The following is a 19,169-nucleotide window of genomic DNA, read 5'->3' on the forward strand; positions in this document are numbered from 1 at the left end:
GTAATGTTTAGGAATATACAAAAAAGCCAACATTTTGTGAATAGTTAATATTTTGTAATAAAGATCACTTTAGCCAATGAGAACATGTTGGGCCAATCAGAGCATTAGAATTTCTGAAACAAGTTAACAGCCAATTGCAATAGAAAGAAACGGCAACAAAATAAATGAAGCTCCTCTAAATGGTTTGACGTTTGTACATTCAACGTATTTGTAGTATGATTGCCACAAACTTGCATGTCTTAAATCTGGGTGGGTCGGTTGTTCTGTCCGTTCTTCATGAGGTTTTGTGTCCTTCTCTGATTGTATTTGAACTTCTAGTAAATTACATAATAAAAGTAACAGCGTACAACCAGCTCTGTGAGCTGTCTGGTGTGATGAACCCGCAGCCAGACAGGAGGACACCAATGACAAATGGACGAAGTATTTTCTGTAATTTGCCAAGTCTCCGCTTGTGAATCATATGTTGACATTTTGTCTACAGTGAGTATCTCTGAGGAAAAGCAGATCTGTCTGATAGAGGGGCAAAGGAAAGCACCCCGAAAATAAGGGCGATTCTCACAAACTGCAAGTTTTCCTGATACTGCTTTTCCAAATTCATTCTACTTTATTCTGGATTGTTAGTCTGACTCTCTCCCCACACTATCCTGCAGATATACGGCCGTGTTCTCTATTCCGCAGGTATCAGAAAATGACTTTATGATCAGGAAAGGGGGCCTGATTCATTAAGGGACACAAAGCAAATGTAATGTGCATTTTTGAAAATTTTTTTTAAATGCATGTAAATTGGGTATACCCACGTCTGTATTCAACAAGGAGTGGATGAATCATCATCACCATTTATTAATATAGCGCCATTGATTCCGCAGCGCTGTACAGAGAACTCACTGACATCAGTCCCTGCCCCATTGGAGCTTACAGTCTACATTCCCTAACACACACAGACTAAGGGCAAATTTGATAGCAGCCAATTAACCTACCAGTATGTTTTTGGAGTGTGGGAGGAAACCCATGCAAACACGGGGAGAACATACAAACTCCACACAGATACGGCCATGGTCGGGAATCGAACTCATGACCCCAGTGCTGTGAAGCAGAAGTGCTAACCACTGAGCCACCGTGCTGCCCTGAATACGGGTCTAGGTCCGCTCTGCTCGAACAGACACTGCAGGATACGTCCAATACATATCTATAATACCACTTTCATACTGCCGCCCCGGCAATATCCCGGGTTTTTGAAGGTGGGTTTTTGCAGGGGCTCGGAGTGCCCCAGCTCAGAAACACCATTCATACTGCACCTCAGACCTGGGAATTTCCCGGGTTGACCCCATTTATACTGCACAAGTCTGTGCCCTGGCAATTTGTGGGAGTCATCACCAGAGCAGTTTTCATTGGCTGAAAGCTGGAATATGAAAAAGGTAAAAAAAAAAAAATCTCTCTCTCTCCCTCTCCCTCCCATTCTCTTACCCCCTATGCAAAAACCCGGGTTACACCATTCATAGTGCAGGCGACCCGGGAATTACCCCTTGATAAATCCCGGGTTCAAGACTACTGATCTGCAAGAGAATGTGTTGTTTGTAACTGTTACTGACAGCCCTGTAGTCCAGATATATCTCCCAACGTCCGTTTTTATTCTGATCACAAAACTGCACAGTAACTCTTCTCATGTTCTATATCCGGCCTGGGCAACTAGCATACGCTGCCAGCTATCGGATGCAAAAGCATGCTGGGATTTGTAGTTTCACGACATCGGAAGAGCTGCAAGTTGTCCAGGCCTGTTCTATACAGTGGATATATATATGTATATATATCTATAATATAAATGTCTAGTGGCGTGTGTTAGTCTGTCTGTGTGTGGAAAAAATAAAACCAAGCTGCAGCGCCACCTGCTGGGCGGAGTTATACACTGACCTACTAAATTCTTAGTGTGTGGAAAAAAAAAATTCAGAAAGGGCTGAAGTTTGGTATACTAAGATGTTTTTAATTTGTTAATTGTTAAAAGTGTTTATAAAGATTTTAAAAATATATATATATATATTTCTTGAAGGAGAAGTGACAGTGGGGAGTGGTTGGTGGTTGCCGGGGGTGACAGAGTGAGAGGAGTGTGATACTCAGGACCGCTGAGAGAGATCCCTGTGTCTGGATAGACATCTGGATAGATGTGGCGATGAAGATGAAGGATGACGTGATGGAGAATGATGAGGTGGTGACATGTTGACAAAACCACGTTAAAAAAGGGCGCTTACGTCGGGAAGTAACGCTCCTCACCTGAGGAGGCCTGGGCTAGGCCCAAATGCATGACAAGAACCTTCTTAACACCTTAAGTAGCTTGATTTGACTAGAATGCATGAGTATCATGCACGGGTTAACTTGTGTGGAATATAAATGCACAAAACAGCGGACAGAAAAAAACAAAACCATTCAATGTCACCTGTTAATAATATAGTCATTAATGACAAAAAATATATATATATTAAAAAAAAAGTGTTTTCCATATGCAGACTGGTCTATCTGTCTAAGCCTGTTTGGAACACTAAAATGACTGATAACAGAGAACAATGACTTGCAGTCAGCTGTGTAGAAATGTAAATCCAATGTCATATATGGGAATTATTACATATATATTTGGGAATGTTATAAAGTTGCATTTTCATATTGGATGTGTAGTTTTAGCTGTTACTTCCAAGAGATAAAGTATTAGTTTTATATCACTGCTTACTGCATGCCGACCATATCCCACCTGGTGAGTGGGGCACACTGCACCCACACGTTGAAGCAGCTAACAAGAGGGGTTTTGTTCAGTTCAGGTAACGTTAGATACACTCTACTAGAGAGTGTATCTAATCAACGACTGTAGACAGGTTATCAAGTATTATCGTTTATTTATATAGTGCCACCATATTGACAGCCAATATTTAATCATTCGTATCAGTCATAGTTAGTTTTATTTGAAAAAAAAACAACATTTTGTTTACATGTAAATTTGCATTAGATTAAAACTCCTCATAGCCGGATTTATCATCTAAGTGCGCTCTGATTGTGCTTAACGCACTCATTCAAATACAGTTGTGTAATGTTCTAGGCTGCATTAAGTGCATGAAAGTGACTATAGGAATAAAGAAGTATAAAAATCTCTTCCCTTATACTATGAAAAGAAAGAAATTGTTGCCCCATAAAATGATACTAAATATATATAAAGAAAGTTATTCCCAGCAAAACTAACAGAGATTAGTAATGTGAAAATGGGTCTCTCCACTGATGTCCAAATCACCTCCGTCCATTAATGGGTTAAGTATTGTATCACAACTTAGTGAAATGATACAATTGTGTCTACAACGTAGTGTAATAAGAATCTGGATTGGGAGCAATTAAACTTATTGCAATAATAAAGCCTAGAATTACAATGTGTCAGCCCCATGGGGGGGTCCGTCGTGCTGGACATGAGCAGAGTTCTGTTACCCTGACGGGTCATTATGAAGGAATTAGCAAGTACTGAACACACTGCCTGGAGTAAAGGTGAGTACTCCAGCCAAAATCTGAGTAGCAACCACAATAATATGAGAATAAATATATTTCTTTGAACAGTATAATCTCCCTGCTGATGTTGCGCCCAGCTGTTAGGTTTACCAACACGAAATAACTATGCTATACTATATATTGAATGGAATTTGTTGCAAAGTTCAGTTACTGGTATACCGTATGTTTTATACCTATCAATCATCAGCACAATGAGAAAGGTATCTGATGAAAGTTTACTCTATGGAAACATCTTATCATATTCCACATTGCATTTTGCACAACTACTTTGTTCTTGGTGGAACAGATATATTACTTTCCATAGCGAGTACGATTGACAAAAGAAGCTGTTACTATAAAGTGCAACCTTTCCATATATTCGATTTGTGTTGATCCAGAGTAAATCATAACAAAACTCCCAGTGGGACAGTTGCCAAATTTAACCTTATGGGTTAAAAAAAAATAAAAAAATCCTTTCTGACCCCAAAAAATGGCAATTGGATGAATTCCCAGCTCCTCCGGCTTACTGATGCTCCCTCTACTGATCAGTCTGTGGCTGCTGTTATTGGAACCCCTGGGTAGCACCCTACACTGTATATTAACACAAGCGTCCTTATAGTCACTTTGATCATCAGAGGGAGCTTCAGTAAGCTGGAGAACAGTAAGCTGTTCTCTTTACTGGTACATTGTAAATCTGATGGGCAACCTGATATACTTCAAGCACTGTGTGTGGCCCTCTAAACTTCAAAAGGGCCACACACTACCCTTAATCTCAGAAACAATGCACCCTCACATCACTCATCCCAAAATATCCCCATACTCCCCTCAGGCCTTCCTCAAGTCATTTAGACCTCACACTTTCCATACAATGATCCAACTAACCCCAAAATGTCCCACATACCTTAGACACCACATGCTCCAAAACTCCCATCAGACCACCCCCCATGCCCCCTGCACACTGGTAGAACCAGTGAGTAAGGGCATAATAATTTGGGGTGCAGTTTTTTAAACAAAATGTGAAAAAGGTCTCTCTGCATCTTTGTTACACTGAGTTTGGTGTATTCATCAAAGAAAACATTTTAGATTAATTACAAAAAATCCATTATACCTCAGGACCTGCAGACGTTGATAGATGTAGACTGTGCTCAGGAAAGACGTCTGCACAGAAAAGAGGATTCTGGGAATTAGGTTCTATTGGTTTCATAATCTGTATAATCTCAAACAACAAACCATCAATACTATAAAACATTGTAAGTGATTGTTAGGTGTTTACGTCTATATATCCTTTATATTCTATTTTTTTCTACAGCGAAATAGGGGGGAGAGAGTTTGACAGGCTGAGACACCCCCCAGCTGAGAGGGGGAGATTTATAGCGTCACTTTGGGTTCAGCTTCAGGTCACCATTTGGAATTTGACATGTTTTATTTTATGTTCATCTTAATGAAAATCTCTTAATGAATCCTGGGTGTACCCCGCCACGCTGTGATGGAAATACCCATTAGCTTAGTGAGGTGGATAAGTGGAGAGAAGTTGGTGCAGGAAGGGAGGAGGGGGTCGGGATTTTTGGCAAATTAAAACAATTTCTCTCTGCAGGGGGAGAAGATCAAGGGGCAATATCTAGGGACTAGGGCTTAGTCAGGGGAAATGGGGACAATAAGAGGTGATATGCATCAAATTCTAAATGTCTAGTGGAATAAAGGACTTTTTTTTAATCTAAAATGTTTTCTTTGATAAATACACCAACATCATTATAAAAATATGCAGCGAGACCTTTCCATATCGTTAAATAATGTGCAGATTTTGATATAGGTAAATGCAACACCTGTATTTACTGTTTAAGTGGCCCCTAGGTCTCAGTGACTTATGGTTATTAGATTAGCCATGGGTGGTCATTGGTACTGCCCGGGGCAGATACGAGTGTCACGTGGGGCATTTTGGAGTTGATGGGAGCGTTTTATGGTAAGTGGCCCTCTAATGGCATGTGGCGGGATTTTGGAGCAATTGGGGGCTCTCAGGGGCATTTGGAAGGCCTGAGGGGTGTGTAGGGGCATTTTGGGATGAGTGATGTGGGGGGAGGGGGGTGATGTATATATATATACAAGTTAACCCGTGCATGATACTCATGCATTCTAGTCAAATCAAGCTACTTAAGGTGTTAAAAAGGTTCTTGTCATGCATTTGGGCCTAGCCCAGGCCTCCTCAGGGGAAGAGCGTTACTTCCCGACGCAAGCGCCCTTTTTTAACGTGGTTTTGTCCACATGTCACCACCTCATCATTTTTCTCCATCACCTCATCCTTCCTCTTCATCGCCACATCTATCCAGATGTCTATCCAGACACAGGGATCTCTCTCAGCGGTCCTGAGTATCACACTCCTCTCACTCTGTCACCCCTGGCAACCACCAACCACTCCCCACTGTCACCCCCGGCAACCACCAACCACTCCCAACTGTCACTCCCCCTTCAAGAAATATATAGGTCAGTGTATAACTCTGCCCAGCAGGTGGCGCTGCAGCTTGTTTTTTTTTTCCCACACACGCCACTAGGCATTTATATAGTAGATTTGCTATATACAAGAGCCGATCTGCAGTGGTAATAAGGTGCATAGTTGCTACTCTGGGCTTGTAGCTTGGTGGGGTCCTGACACCCCTGTCAAAGCCCCATACAACAGTGTTGCTGCAGACAATTTCTCCCTTCCTCTACCTTACTGAAGCTCCCTCTGGTGATCAGACATGGCTGCTCTCATAGCAACCAAAAGCAAGCCTGTGATTGGTTAACAGTGTAGAATGTTTCCCCTGGGTTACTATAACAGCAGCCACAGGCTGATCAGTAGAGGGAGCTTCAGTAAGCCGGAGGAGATGAGAAATTGTCCATTTGATGTACACTGAGGCCTTTACAAAATTACATGATATACATGTGCTGCATGACTCCGCTGCAATTACTTCATGTGTGCAGTGCATGTATGAAACACGAATGATCCCCATGTTTATTACCATTGATTACCAGAGTGGTTGGTCACGTTCTGTCCCGTTTGAAACCTGGCAGAAGCAACGTCTGCAATAAACGCTCATTGACGCTTTACTTTTCCAGGCATCGAGAGCGCTGGTGCGTGAAGGAGCACGAGACGTGACGCAAACATCCTTTTTCACGCTCATACGCAGCTCCCTTCCCCTCCTGCATGTCTGGGAAAAAATAGCATAACAAATAACTATTACATAAGTAATAAAAGAATGATCAGAATTTAGCAAAATTCACTTTCTTTGATTCAAACTTGCATTAATAAGTCATCTGAACACACATTTTTGGAAATACTGCTGTCAGGATGTCACTTCTTAGTGGGGCCAAAGTAACTAAACACACAACACTTGTGTCATGTTATAAGTAACAGGCTCATACAACACCTGGGATTAAATCACATAACATGCATGCAATTCCTAGCAATAAAATACTTAATGCATATGATTGATGGTGAGGTTAACCCCCCAGCACAACACATTACACTAAATTGGGGCAGCAAGGTGATGGTGTCCCAGCTTGTGAAGGGTTAACTGCTGCACCTATGAGTGGGAAGGGGGGTGTCATGTGGAGAAGGGTCACCCCGTCCCCCCTGAAACACATAACAAGCCATTGATTCCAGCCCTGAGACCACCACCCCCTTTCTCCAGCCTCTGGGGGGAGGGAGCCTTTAATAATGGTGTAAGCTGATGCCCGGGCAGCAGTGTGTGCAGGAGACAGACAGCACCGGGGACATGATGGCTCAGCTGGGGCAGAGGCTGAGGCAGCTCCTGCACAGGGAAGTTTTGGGGGGCTGCAGGAGAGGGGTGCACAGGATCCCCAGTGTGGGGGTGAGGGGGGCGGCTGTGGCCAAGAGTCTGAAGGAGATGCCGGGGCCCAGCACCCTCACCAACCTGGTGGAGTTCTTCTGGAGAGACGGGTTCAGCCGCATCCATGAGATCCAGGTACTGGGGGGGGGGGTCAGTCTGCATGGGGGTGGGGGGCGCTGTGCACTGTATGGGGGGAGCTGCCAGCTGATGAATAGACTGGGAGGTGATTTTAGGATATTGCAGTCAGGGGGCTGTGTGCAATTCCCCCCCCCCCCCGAGCAGGTGCAAGAGACACCCGGGGGTATCATCATTTGCCCCTTTGCAGGGTAACTGCTGCACTGCAGAAGGGTTAATGTCTGGGCAATAATTGCACTAAAACTTCTGTAATGATGTAGAAGTCATCTAGTTAAGGGGAAGTGTAAGATTGTGCTCTGGGGAGAGGGGTTGTTGGTGCATTTTGGCATTGCAGGGGTTAATGTTTGCAACTAGCCGCCAATTAAATTGCCCCTCTCCTGTTCCCACGTGTTCCTGTCTGGAGTTATACAACCAGGGGCGTTGCCTGTCAACAGGCCCCGCCCACCCATGTGCATTGCTGGCTGTGATATGTATGTTTAATGTGTGCAAACTGTCAGCAGGGCATGCTGGGAGTAGTAGTTGCACAGCTGCTGGTGAGCCACAGGTTGCCTTTGTCTGCTTCAGAAGAGCATCGGTTTCTGAGAAGGAATATTTTTTGTTTGTTTTCTTAAAATGTAGATTTTCTGTAATATACAGTAATATCATATACTGCAGATGGAGTGAGCTGTGGCACCTACCTTCAGTTGGAGACATTTGTAAGATCACTGGATTTATAAGTCTCCAAAATTAATTGTGTGTATGTATGTATGTATATATATATATATATATATATATATATATATATATATATATATATATATATATATATTTGCATACATTTAAGTTACTTTTTTTTTTATTTGATTTTTTTTAAAATACTGTTGGCATGTGTGTAGTGGTATACATGAACGTGCGTGGTTGGGCATCGCCCGGGGGCAGTAACCAGATTAGTTGTCTTCCTGCAAACCTAGATTGAGTTAGAATAGATGGACCTCAATCAATGTTGTCTAACCTGTGACACTCCAGGTGTTGTGAGTCCCAGCATGCTTTGCTAATGTATAGCAGCTTATTGCTGGAATGGTATGCTGGGACTTGTAGTTTCACAACACCTGGAGTGTCACAGGTTAGCCAACACGGTCTTAAACCAATGGCACCTGATTTTATGATCTCTGTAGATTGCGGTATTGCTGGTGTATATGAAACGTTCTTTGTTCAACACTGGGTACTTTTAACTTTAACTACCTGTGCCCCTTTAAATACCCCATGGTCCACCCCCCTACTGTTGGTTGGACGGTCTTTGTTCCAGGTAAATCTGATCGCTCTGATCCTGTCTGTTACCTGTCTGGAAGCTGTGTCTGAAGTCGCAGGAACGGTCCATGCGCTGTGTGATATAACTTTTGATTTATTTGCTGTTGTGTAAGAATGTAACGTGCAGGTGGCCCCAGTCTTTGTATAGTTCAGGTCTGTACAGTTCACAGGACAAATTGTGGAGAGAAAGTTTCCATATTCTTTCTATTTTATTTATACTGTAACTTCTGCTCCTTGTATATATAACAAACAATATTTTACCTCGTTCTGAGTAAATTCCACATTTGCATTAGTCGCGGGTCAGCCCAGGGGCTCCATCCGCTGTGATTAGTGCACTTTAATAATGCAGAAATATTTGGTATTTCTATGTAGGTTATAAGTCACAGAGGGCGTGCGGGCAGCTGGTGGTGATGGCTGCACTCTAGATCAGCTCCGACATCCCACACAATAGTCTTCTCACAGTTAAACAATTGTGAAGGCCGTAGGAAATGACTGGAAACGTCTTACGCCAAGGACGGGTTATTTAGAGGATCTACAGATTTCCATCTTTCTTAATGAGGAGATCCCTGGAGGAGGATCCCGTCTGGTGATCTCTTCCTTGGTGACGGCAGCTGCCACCGAACGTGGGTAACAGAAGTCCTGTGAGATATGCAGATACTCCGAGCTGGCCGATAGCAACAACAGTGACCATAGAGCATGGAAGCAGCAGCCTTCCCTAGATCCAGGTGAGGATGGAGGCTCAGGTAAAATAAACGGTGAAGGACCAGTATGGCTGACAACAGATGACTGTTTTAAGATTGTTACAATGGGTCATGTTTCGCCCCTTCCACTGTCTACTTGCTGCTACTTGGCCCCATCACATGACGGGTCATATGGTCCACGTATGTTGAGGGGTTGACGGGAGACCATATTTATGGACAGTGATGGCCTCCAATTTGGGAAGCGTTGGGTTTCCATTCGCCTCGCTGCTCTTGGTCTCTGTGCCGTACAAAGGGCCGTCTCTTTCTCCTGGTTACCCCTAATCTTGCATCAGTAACAAGTGACCACACACTTGTTGATCAGCAGCCAACATGACCAATGTCTAATTTCGCCACACGCGATGTCTGGACATTCAACCCCCGTCCCCTCCGGCGTAGCGTCATCCTCTGACCACATCTACCCATGTATCTGACTTTGTGCGTATTCTTAATGGTTATTGCAGAACGCGTGGGGTGCGTTAGGTTGATGATGAGGATTATTGAGGTGTAACGGAGAATGCATTTGGCTTTTCTGCAGTAAGGGAAGCTTGGGTTGCACTGCAGGAAAGAAGAGTCTGTTGTCAGGACAACCTTTTAAGATTTGTGTCACGCTGGTGTTTCATATGCTCCTGTTTTAAAGTCTCTTTACTACCTAAATAAAATATTTTACTAAGGTGCATTCTTGGGGCTTTGAAGGTTTTATAATTCAGATCTGGAAAATCCATTTCGTTCACCCATTTTTAAAGGCGGCAGAGAGAGGAGTGGTTGTAAGCAGGACCAATCGCAAGCTGCAGTCTATTGTTTGTGGCTTATGATTGGTCCTATTAGTTGCCACCTACTTCGCCCCCTGGTTTTCATCAGAGGCGGTGGAATGTCATTTTTCTTCATCAAATTGTTCTAATGTTCTGTGTTTTTTATTGTTTAGTTACCTGTTTACATCACTAGGTGGCGATGTTCCTCCTGTCAGTTCAAAGGTTTAGTCTGTGACTAAAAGCTGTTCAGACGTCAACTCACTAAAGAGGAGCCTCTGTACAAAACATCTAATTACTTTTATTTCAGTAGAAAAAACCTTCTTGTATTCACTTCTCACGTAACCGTTTTTGAAAATATTTTCTGCTTTGTTTTTCCATTCAAGATGTTGTTTTCTTGCATAAAGCCCTAATATCTCTCAGTGCTTCCAGGACCTCGGTTATGTGGGTAGCGAGGACTGAAATATATACATGTACGATAACATTGGATTTTATTTCCATTCTCTCACATTCGCCCAGCGTTTGAGTTTCCTGGGCTGCTCGCCAAGCAGCTGCCTCCCAATATCTGTTAGAATTCACTTCATAAAACCAGGAAAAATGTCTGTGTAACTCTAGGAATTTCATTTGATAGAAAAATCATTCAACCAGCGAAATGTCCGGGGCTTAGAGAGAAATTATTCTGTGTCGTGTAAAGGCGGACGGAGCTACGGAGGACGGGAGCCATCGGAACGCTGATAACTTTATTTACTTCATAGTTCTTTGTGCAAAATAACACATAGACCGTTATTAAATATTACAGATTAGTCGACCAGACCAACGTTATTTTATATCTAGCAGCCATTTCCATCGACCAAAACCCCTTGACGTACAGTATCTGAGCATTCAACTCAACGGGTAATCGTATCAATAATCCAAAAACATACTGAGAGATTAATTTGCTGCTGACAAAAGTAACGTGTGTGTGTTTTAATGGAATTTAAACTAAGCTCCAATGAGACGAGGACAGATGTGAATGTCAAGTATTCTCTGTACATCGCTGCAGAATTGGTGGCGCTATATAAATGATCGCTCATAATGTCCTCTATTATTTCATAGCTATAGGGCACAACGGTGGCTCAGTGGTTAGCACTTCTGCCTCACACCTCTGGGGTCATGCGTTCAATTCCCAACCATGGCCTAAACTGTGTGGAGTTTGTATGTTCGCCTCGTGTTTGCGTGGGTTTCCTCCGGGTGCTCCGGTTTCCTCCCACACTCCAAAAACATACTGGTAGGTTAATTGGTTGCTATTAAAAATTGATCTCCTTCTACCTCTCGACTGTAATGGGGGCAGGGACTGATGTGAATGAGTTCTCTGTACATCGCTGCAGAATTGGTGGCGCTATATAAATGATGATCACTCATAATGTCCTCTATTATTTCATAGCTAGATATAACATTTCTTGTAAGGACAACCAATTGGAGGTGAACAAAAGATTTATGTTTTTGTTTTTGTTTCTTTTTTTTTTTTTTTTTTTTTCATCCTATGATTTTATTGGCCTTTGCGGCTCTGCGCCGACTGTGGCATCGTTCTTACCGCAGCCTATCTGCATAACACATTTATCTGCATTCTATTTCAACTGCCATTTCCCATTTTTGCCTTAAGTGACCAGTGATTTTGGCCATTTAATGAAACGGCATTTATGCAGATTAGTGTAGTCTTCTGAATGTACAAATTACCTCTGCGTTGTGTTGTTATTGTTTCATGGGTCTCCGCTGGTTTCTGTGGGTCACTTAAATCCAAATAAACTACTAAACCTCATTATTGTAAATGTGATCCGTAGTTTTGATCCAGGAGACCGTTTAGTTATTTCATATCTCTAATTATCAGACCGGTATATTTCCGTTACGGGATTTTAGCCGCATAGATAATCTGGTGCCGACAACTAGTTGCATCACCAGGAATAGCGCAGACCTGGATGGCGTAGCCGGCAGGAATTATGAAATTTTAGTTTAGCCTTAACGCGGCTATATAATGGCTTTATATAATATATTTATATCTACGTGCAGCTGAAACAACAAAGCTTCCAGGGATGCCAAAGCTCCTTATCATATACTGTAATATAATATAATAACTTTACTTTTCCATTTTGCATAAGGAAATTGAAAGTTAACTTTGCAGCATCTGGTGCAGATTGGGGAATTTGCAACCTGTTTCTTGGGATAATGTGACACTTTCGACATATAATAGAATCGCTGTGTAGGTCCTAAATCTTGTGCCATCCATGAAATAATCCCCCTCTCCATTCCCGCTGTTACACCTGCGACCTTACCAGATGCAGCTGGAAAATAATAGAATACTTGGCAGACGCAATGGGCAATAGTCTGGTAGACGTCTGCCCCCTGCTGGCCAACATAGCCACTAGCAGGATGAATTTCATCCTAAGTGTTCTTGAAAACCAATCTAACAGTTGACATTCAAGGATTTGTGGTACAAGTTTATATGTGTTTGATGCAATGCAAGCGGGAACATATTGCTGAATAAAATTACTATTTATTTTCTTACGCCTATCAGCTTATTACCAAGTGTTATGTGGCTTCTTTACTTTGTAAATGCATTTCACAACTTGTAGAAAAATTCTACTAAATATTGGGCTTATTATGACATTCAACCTTTTTTACTTTTAGTTTTTTTTTGCCCTGAGGAGTTGATTATTATTTATTATTTATTATTATTATTATTATTATTAAATATTTTGGCACTAAACTTTGCATCAAACACAGAGGTTCAACAAACAAATATACAATAAGCAAAAATAGAAAACAAAAAGCATAACTGCAATGAAACCAAGTAATACATCATAACCCGTATTAGGTGAGGTGTAGAAGAAACGTGAAGCGTAATATAGAGGATACACAGACTCGCAGGTGGATGAGTTTGGCATAGACAAGAAGACAGGAGAGGACCCTGCTCCTGAGAGCTTACACTCTAATGGGGAAGGACGAGGCTGAGACAAGGGGTGGTGTTATTGGCTTCTTCTGCACCACTCCTGGTTGGTTAGTTTTACATCCAGTTCAGTGTTGGATGGAAGCAGATAATATAACGGGATATGATCAATCTTTTAATTTATTTTATCTGTCAAATTGCAGCAGAAACACACGCGTGAATATGGCCGAATATTCAAGTCGCACTTTGGCCCCCAGTTTGTGGTTTCCATCGCTGACAGAGATATGGTCGCTCAGGTTCTCCGTGCTGAGAGAGAAGCCCCTCAAAGAGCCAACATGGAGTCGTGGCAGGAGTACCGAGACCTGAGAGGACGGTCCACAGGCCTCATATCTGCGTGAGTACCCACGGCCGCTCCTCATATCTGTGGTCCTTCTGTGTGCGCCTGAGTAACCCTGGGGGTCCGCCCTCCTGTGTCTGCGCCTGAGTAACCCGCCCTCCGGTGTCTGCGCCTGAGTAACCCGCCCTCCGGTGTCTGCGCCTGAGTAACCCGCCCTCCGGTGTCTGCGCCTGAGAAACCCTGGGGGTCCGCCCTCCGGTGTCTGCGCCTGAGTAACCCGCCCTCCGGTGTCTGCGCCTGAGTAACCCTGGGGGTCCGCCCTCCGGTGTCTGCGCCTGAGTAACCCGCCCTCCGGTGTCTGCGCCTGAGTAACCCTGGGGGTCCGCCCTCCTGTCTGCGCCTGAGTAACCCTGGGGGTCCGCCCTCCTGTCTGCGCCTGAGTAACCCTGGGGGTCCGCCCTCCTGTCTGCGCCTGAGTAACCCTGGGGGTCCGCCCTCGTGTGTCTGCGCCTGAGTAACCCTGGGGGTCCGCCCTCCGGTGTCTGCGCCTGAGTAACCCTGGGGGTCCGCCCTCGTGTGTCTGCGCCTGAGTAACCCTGGGGGTCCGCCCTCCGGTGTCTGTGCCTGGGTAACCCCGGTAGCCGCCCTTCTGTGTGCGCCTGAGTAACCCTGGGGGGTCCGCCCTCCGGTGTCTGCGCCTGAGTAACCCTGGGGGGTCCGCCCTCCGGTGTCTGCGCCTGAGTAACCCTGGGGGTCCGCCCTCCGGTGTCTGCGCCTGAGTAACCCTGGAGGGCCGCCCTCCTTTGTGTGCCTGAGTAACCCCGGTAGCCGTCCTCCTGTGTGCGCCTGAGTAACCCTGGAGGGCCGCCCTCCTTTGTGTGCCTGAGTAACCCTGGGGGTCCGCCCTCCGGTGTCTGCGCCTGAGTAACCCTGGGGGGTCCGCCCTCCGGTGTCTGCGCCTGAGTAACCCTGGGGGTCCGCCCTCCGGTGTCTGCGCCTGAGTAACCCTGGAGGGCCGCCCTCCTTTGTGTGCCTGAGTAACCCCGGTAGCCGTCCTCCTGTGTGCGCCTGAGTAACCCTGGAGGGCCGCCCTCCTTTGTGTGCCTGAGTAACCCTGGGGGTCCGCCCTCCGGTGTCTGCGCCTGAGTAACCCTGGGGGTCCGCCCTCCGGTGTCTGCGCCTGAGTAACCCTGGGGGTCCGCCCTCCGGTGTCTGCGCCTGAGTAACCCTGGGGGTCCGCCCTCCGGTGTCTGCGCCTGAGTAACCCTGGGGGTCCGCCCTCCTTTGTGTGCCTGAGTAACCCTGGGGGTCCGCCCTCCGGTGTCTGCGCCTGAGTAACCCTGGGGGTCCGCCCTCCGGTGTCTGCGCCTGAGTAACCCTGGAGGGCCGCCCTCCGGTGTCTGCGCCTGAGTAACCCTGGAGGGCCGCCCTCCGGTGTCTGCGCCTGAGTAACCCTGGAGGGCCGCCCTCCGGTGTCTGCGCCTGAGTAACCCTGGAGGGCCACCCTCCGGTGTCTGCGCCTGAGTAACCCTGGGGGTCCGCCCTCCTTTGTGTGCCTGAGTAACCCCAGTAGCCGCCTCCCCGTGCGCACATTGTGATGAGCTTAGGAGACGGTTGCTCTTCTCAGCGCACTAGTAACAACATCAAGCTTGGTCCTGATTTATATTTGATGTCGCTCCGCAGGGAAGGGGAGAAGTGGCTATCCATGCGCAGCGTTCTGCGGCAGAAAATCTTGAAGCCCAGAGACGCAGCGGTGTTCTCGGGAGGCGTGAATGAAGTCATCGTTGACTTGATCAAAAGGATCCACACGCTCCGCAGTGGGGAAGAGGATGGTGAGACCGTGATCAACGTGAACGATCTCTACTTCAAATACTCAATGGAAGGTGAGACTCCATATTCTAAGGCCTGGACTTGTTATCAAATTACGTTTTTGTTTCTAAAAAAATTATTTTTGTGGTGAGTTATTGAGTGTTTGGGAAACCTACTGAGTCAATCTCTGAATATAGATTTTATTTCCCCGTATTACACGCGTGTTTATACATTACTATCTGCTCGTGGTAATTCTTGTGCTCTCTGCTGCCCCCCAGCTGTGGCGACCATACTCTACGAGTGGCGACTGGGATGTCTGGACTACGAGGTTCCCAAGCAGACGATGGAATACATAGAAGCCCTGGAGCTGATGTTCAGTATGTTTAAGACGACGATGTACGCTGGCGCCATTCCCCAGTGGTTGCGTCGGTTTATTCCGAAACCCTGGGAAGAGTTTTGCCGATCCTGGGACGGACTCTTCAAATTTAGTAAGAACTGAATATCGCTGTAAGTCATTGAACCTTAATCAGGTCCAGGGGTAAATGAAACCTTCAAAGTTGCATAAAAGATTTAACCTGTCTGTTGGTCACTACACATGTGGTTGTTTTATGGGTAGATCAATTCGCCAGCACACCAATTACTTTTCATCCTTGTATAAAGATTCCCAAACCATTATTTTTTTTTTTGGGGGGGGGGACTCTGCTGATCTCCCCTTTTCGGAAAGACATTCCACATAAACTACCCTCGCCATGTGTATCCGACCGTGAACGTTTACATATCGGCACTTTAAGGCTTTCCACAATGCTGCCCTATTGCAGCCATAATTGGGTATTTGGCCAAATGTGACCACAAGGCCAGATAATGATGCTTTAGGAGTTGGGGGATAATTGTCTGGCATGATGGGAAAAGCAGTGGGAAGATGCCACTATTTGCCAGGTGGTCCTGACGGAAGTGATCCGGCTGCCCGGTTTTAGAGTTGATCTGCCCGATCTCCAGTCCAACGATCGTCGCCTCTCTTCCCCTCTGATTACCTCCTCTCACGCACGTATCCAAGACTTCTCCCGCGCCGCTCCCCTCCATTAGAACAAGCTCCCCCGCTCCATCAGAACTTCCCCTAATCTGTCCTCTTTCAAACGAACATTAAAAACCCACCTTTTCCTTAAAGCCTTCCAGTCTCATGCCTAAACTCCCACCGGTCGGCTACCTCTCTTTCTCATCCCTTCTTCCCTTCTCCCGTCTCTCCGTCTCATCCATGTGCCTGTCTGTCTTCCCCTCCCTTTAGATTGTTCGCTCCTTTGAGCAGGGCTCTCCTACCTTCTATTTCCATCACTTTTAACTGTGCTCTCCAGCTACTCAGTTCACCTCCTCTCAGTCCCTCTGCCCTCTGTCTCCTCTCGCTTCTCTCCGCTCCCCTCAGTGACTCTCAACCTGTCATCCGTGCCCACCCTCTTGGGCCATAGTTACCTGCCTGTACTCACTTTTCCCCTCCCTCTCTTTCATGCTGTGCCTGAGCCCCCAGAGTTATAGTGCTCACTGTTACTTGTACTGTGCTGTTTCACCTTGTACTGTGCCATTGTTTGTCCTTGTACGGCGCTACGGATACTTTGTGGCGCCCTATAAATAAAAATTAATAATAATAATGATAATCTCCACGTGTGTCACCAAACTGAAAGACCTTAACGTTTACTGGACAATAACAGTCGCTGATGACCACGATTTGTGAGTGTGGTCATCGGCCGATAGCTTTGAAGGTACCACACTTGTCACACACGTGGCATTTCACTTTCCTGTTATGGTTGAACGTGACCATTCTCTCCTAGCTAAGCGCTTCCTACGAATGTGTTGCTCAGCTCTGCAATGTCCTCTCTTGTACCAGAACTGCCCCATGTACGGTTTTCAGGCGAGGTCTTACCGAGGACTTGTGTATAGAACATATTCTACTGACATAGGTTAAGAATAATTTCCGAATATATCAGATTGTTGCGTTGGCCGACGCAGTCTGGTCTTGTTCTCCGTCGTAAAGGAACAAATCTCGAATTCTCCACCGTTCTTAATTTAGTAAATGTTTCTGTATTCATCTCCAGGTCAGATCCACGTGGACAACAAGCTGAAGGAGATTGAATCCCGCCTGGAGAAGGGAGAGGAGGTGCAGGGCGGCCTCCTGACGTCGCTACTGATCAGCAAGGAGCTGTCGCTGGAGGAGTTATACGCCAACATGACGGAGATGCTTCTGGCAGGAGTGGATACGGTAACCGGCAAATAAGATTATGGGGCACAACGATGACAGGGAGATGGGACGTATTTTCACATAAGAGGTTACAGCCAATGATGATGCCATTGACAAAGTGTGTAGTATTCTGAGATTCAGCGTTCTTATTGCTGTATAAAAACGAACAGGTAAAACATATATACCCAGTGTTCTCGCAATACGGAAACTATCCCCCTATCATACAGTGGTCTCATGGTGACCCCTAGTGGCCGCATCTGGTATGAATTCTGTATATCTGGTCTGAGAGGTGGAGAACAGAGTCCTCTCATATAGTGTTTGGATGTCACATGATCACTGCCTGACTGTTTTAAGTTGGACCAAATGTGAGTAGTCTTATATTGAACATGGCATCGGAAGAGCCCTGCGGTGGTGGGTGATGGATTATGTGTGGCGCATGATGTAGTCTTTTGTTTTGCGCAGATATTTATTTTTTATTATAATAATAATTTATTTATATGGCATCACAAAAGGTTTGCAGTGCTATGCATAGGAGAAACAGAGCACAGCATACAGGACAGTACAAAAAAGTGCATTTGAATTGACAACCCGGCTGAAGACAGGTAGACGGGCACAGAGGTATGAGTAAATAAACGCTTGGGAGCCAGAAAGGAGCAGGAAGAGAGGTGGGGAGTGGGCTAAAGTAGGGTGGTCCTGAGCCCAGACATGTGGGCGCGTCTGGCAGGACCAGAGCCAGTAATGGAGAAGAGGAGACCGAGGAAGTAACCCAGAGTCGAGGTTGAGCGATAAAGCTGGGGTCCCGGAACGTGACAGGAGGAGGACACAAGGAATAGAGGGCCCTGCTCGCGGGAGCTTGCAATCTAGGGGAGGGGGCAGTCTAACAGGAATCACCAGGGGAAGTCAGGGTGAGGTGACTGGAAATTTGGAGGGAGAGGAGAACAAGTGCCGGTGAAATGAGGAGGGGAGGAAGAAAGAATGAGGAAAGATAGTGAGAGGATATAACCGGTCTCTGCCGCCTGGTTCTATAGGCTCCGACGTGGTTGGTGCTGCAGAAATTCTCTCCTCCGTGGTAGTTTCATTCTTTCTGATATGAACGGTTCCCTCTCATTCCACCCCACACTATTATTGTTTATATTTGTGGGAATTGTGGGAATGTTCTTGATATTTTTTTTTTTTTTTGTATATGCAAAATTCTGTTTCTTAATTATTAATTTATTAAGAAACAAAAGTACAAATTTACCCTGGAAAATAGTAATCCCCATGGATCTGCCCAGATGTGGCCCCTTCATAATTGCTGGACCCCTAATAATATAATTATATGTTAGCGCTCTGGTTGATCCTCCAGGAAGATAACGGAGCAAAAAAACCTCTTATGTGTCCTTTATTTCCCCTTAGACTTCCTTTACTCTTTCCTGGGCGACCTACCTACTCGCCAAAAACCCCCAGATCCAGGAGACGGTCTATAATGAAATTGTGAAGAACCTGGGGAAGGACACGGTGCCCATAGCGGAGGATGTCCCGAAACTGCCGTTAGTTAGGGCTGTTCTGAAGGAAACGCTGAGGTGGGTATCCTGATGTGATTGGAGACCACGTAGCGTAGGGGGAGGGGGGGGGGGGTTGGGAACAAC

General features: G+C 45.5%; 1 protein-coding gene and 1 long non-coding RNA gene across 2 annotated transcripts; one reads left to right on the forward strand and one right to left on the reverse strand.

Moving 5' to 3' along the window:
• Positions 1 to 3,793: 3,793 nt before the first annotated feature.
• On the reverse strand, positions 3,794 to 7,869 carry LOC142098340 (uncharacterized). Its single transcript, XR_012678328.1, has 3 exons — positions 7,422 to 7,869; positions 6,517 to 6,695; positions 3,794 to 4,671 (listed from the first exon to the last, which is right to left on the reverse strand). It is a non-coding gene; the product is annotated as an uncharacterized LOC142098340 (long non-coding RNA).
• On the forward strand, positions 7,126 to 19,142 carry CYP27C1 (cytochrome P450 family 27 subfamily C member 1). The gene is made up of 6 exons (XM_075181110.1): positions 7,126 to 7,472; positions 13,372 to 13,562; positions 15,189 to 15,388; positions 15,593 to 15,802; positions 17,399 to 17,562; positions 18,937 to 19,142. The coding sequence occupies exons 1-6, from the start codon at positions 7,218 to 7,220 to the stop codon at positions 19,114 to 19,116; spliced, it is 1,200 nt and encodes a 399-aa protein (XP_075037211.1). The 5' UTR covers positions 7,126 to 7,217; the 3' UTR covers positions 19,117 to 19,142.
• The last annotated feature ends 27 nt before the right edge of the window (positions 19,143 to 19,169 follow it).

Source organism: Mixophyes fleayi, chromosome 7 (genome assembly GCF_038048845.1).
Source record: "Mixophyes fleayi isolate aMixFle1 chromosome 7, aMixFle1.hap1, whole genome shotgun sequence".
In the NCBI taxonomy this organism is placed as follows: Eukaryota; Metazoa; Chordata; class Amphibia; order Anura; family Limnodynastidae; genus Mixophyes; species Mixophyes fleayi.

Excerpts from the sequence above, each read along its gene's own strand:
- CYP27C1 (XM_075181110.1), top strand. The coding sequence starts at position 7,218 with ATGCCCGGGCAGCAGTGTGTGCAGGAGACAGACAGCACCGGGGACATG. Across the intron at positions 15,803-17,398 it reads GGACGGACTCTTCAAATTTA|GTCAGATCCACGTGGACAAC; the intron begins GTAAGAACTGAA and ends ATTCATCTCCAG. Across the intron at positions 17,563-18,936 it reads TTCTGGCAGGAGTGGATACG|ACTTCCTTTACTCTTTCCTG; the intron begins GTAACCGGCAAA and ends ATTTCCCCTTAG.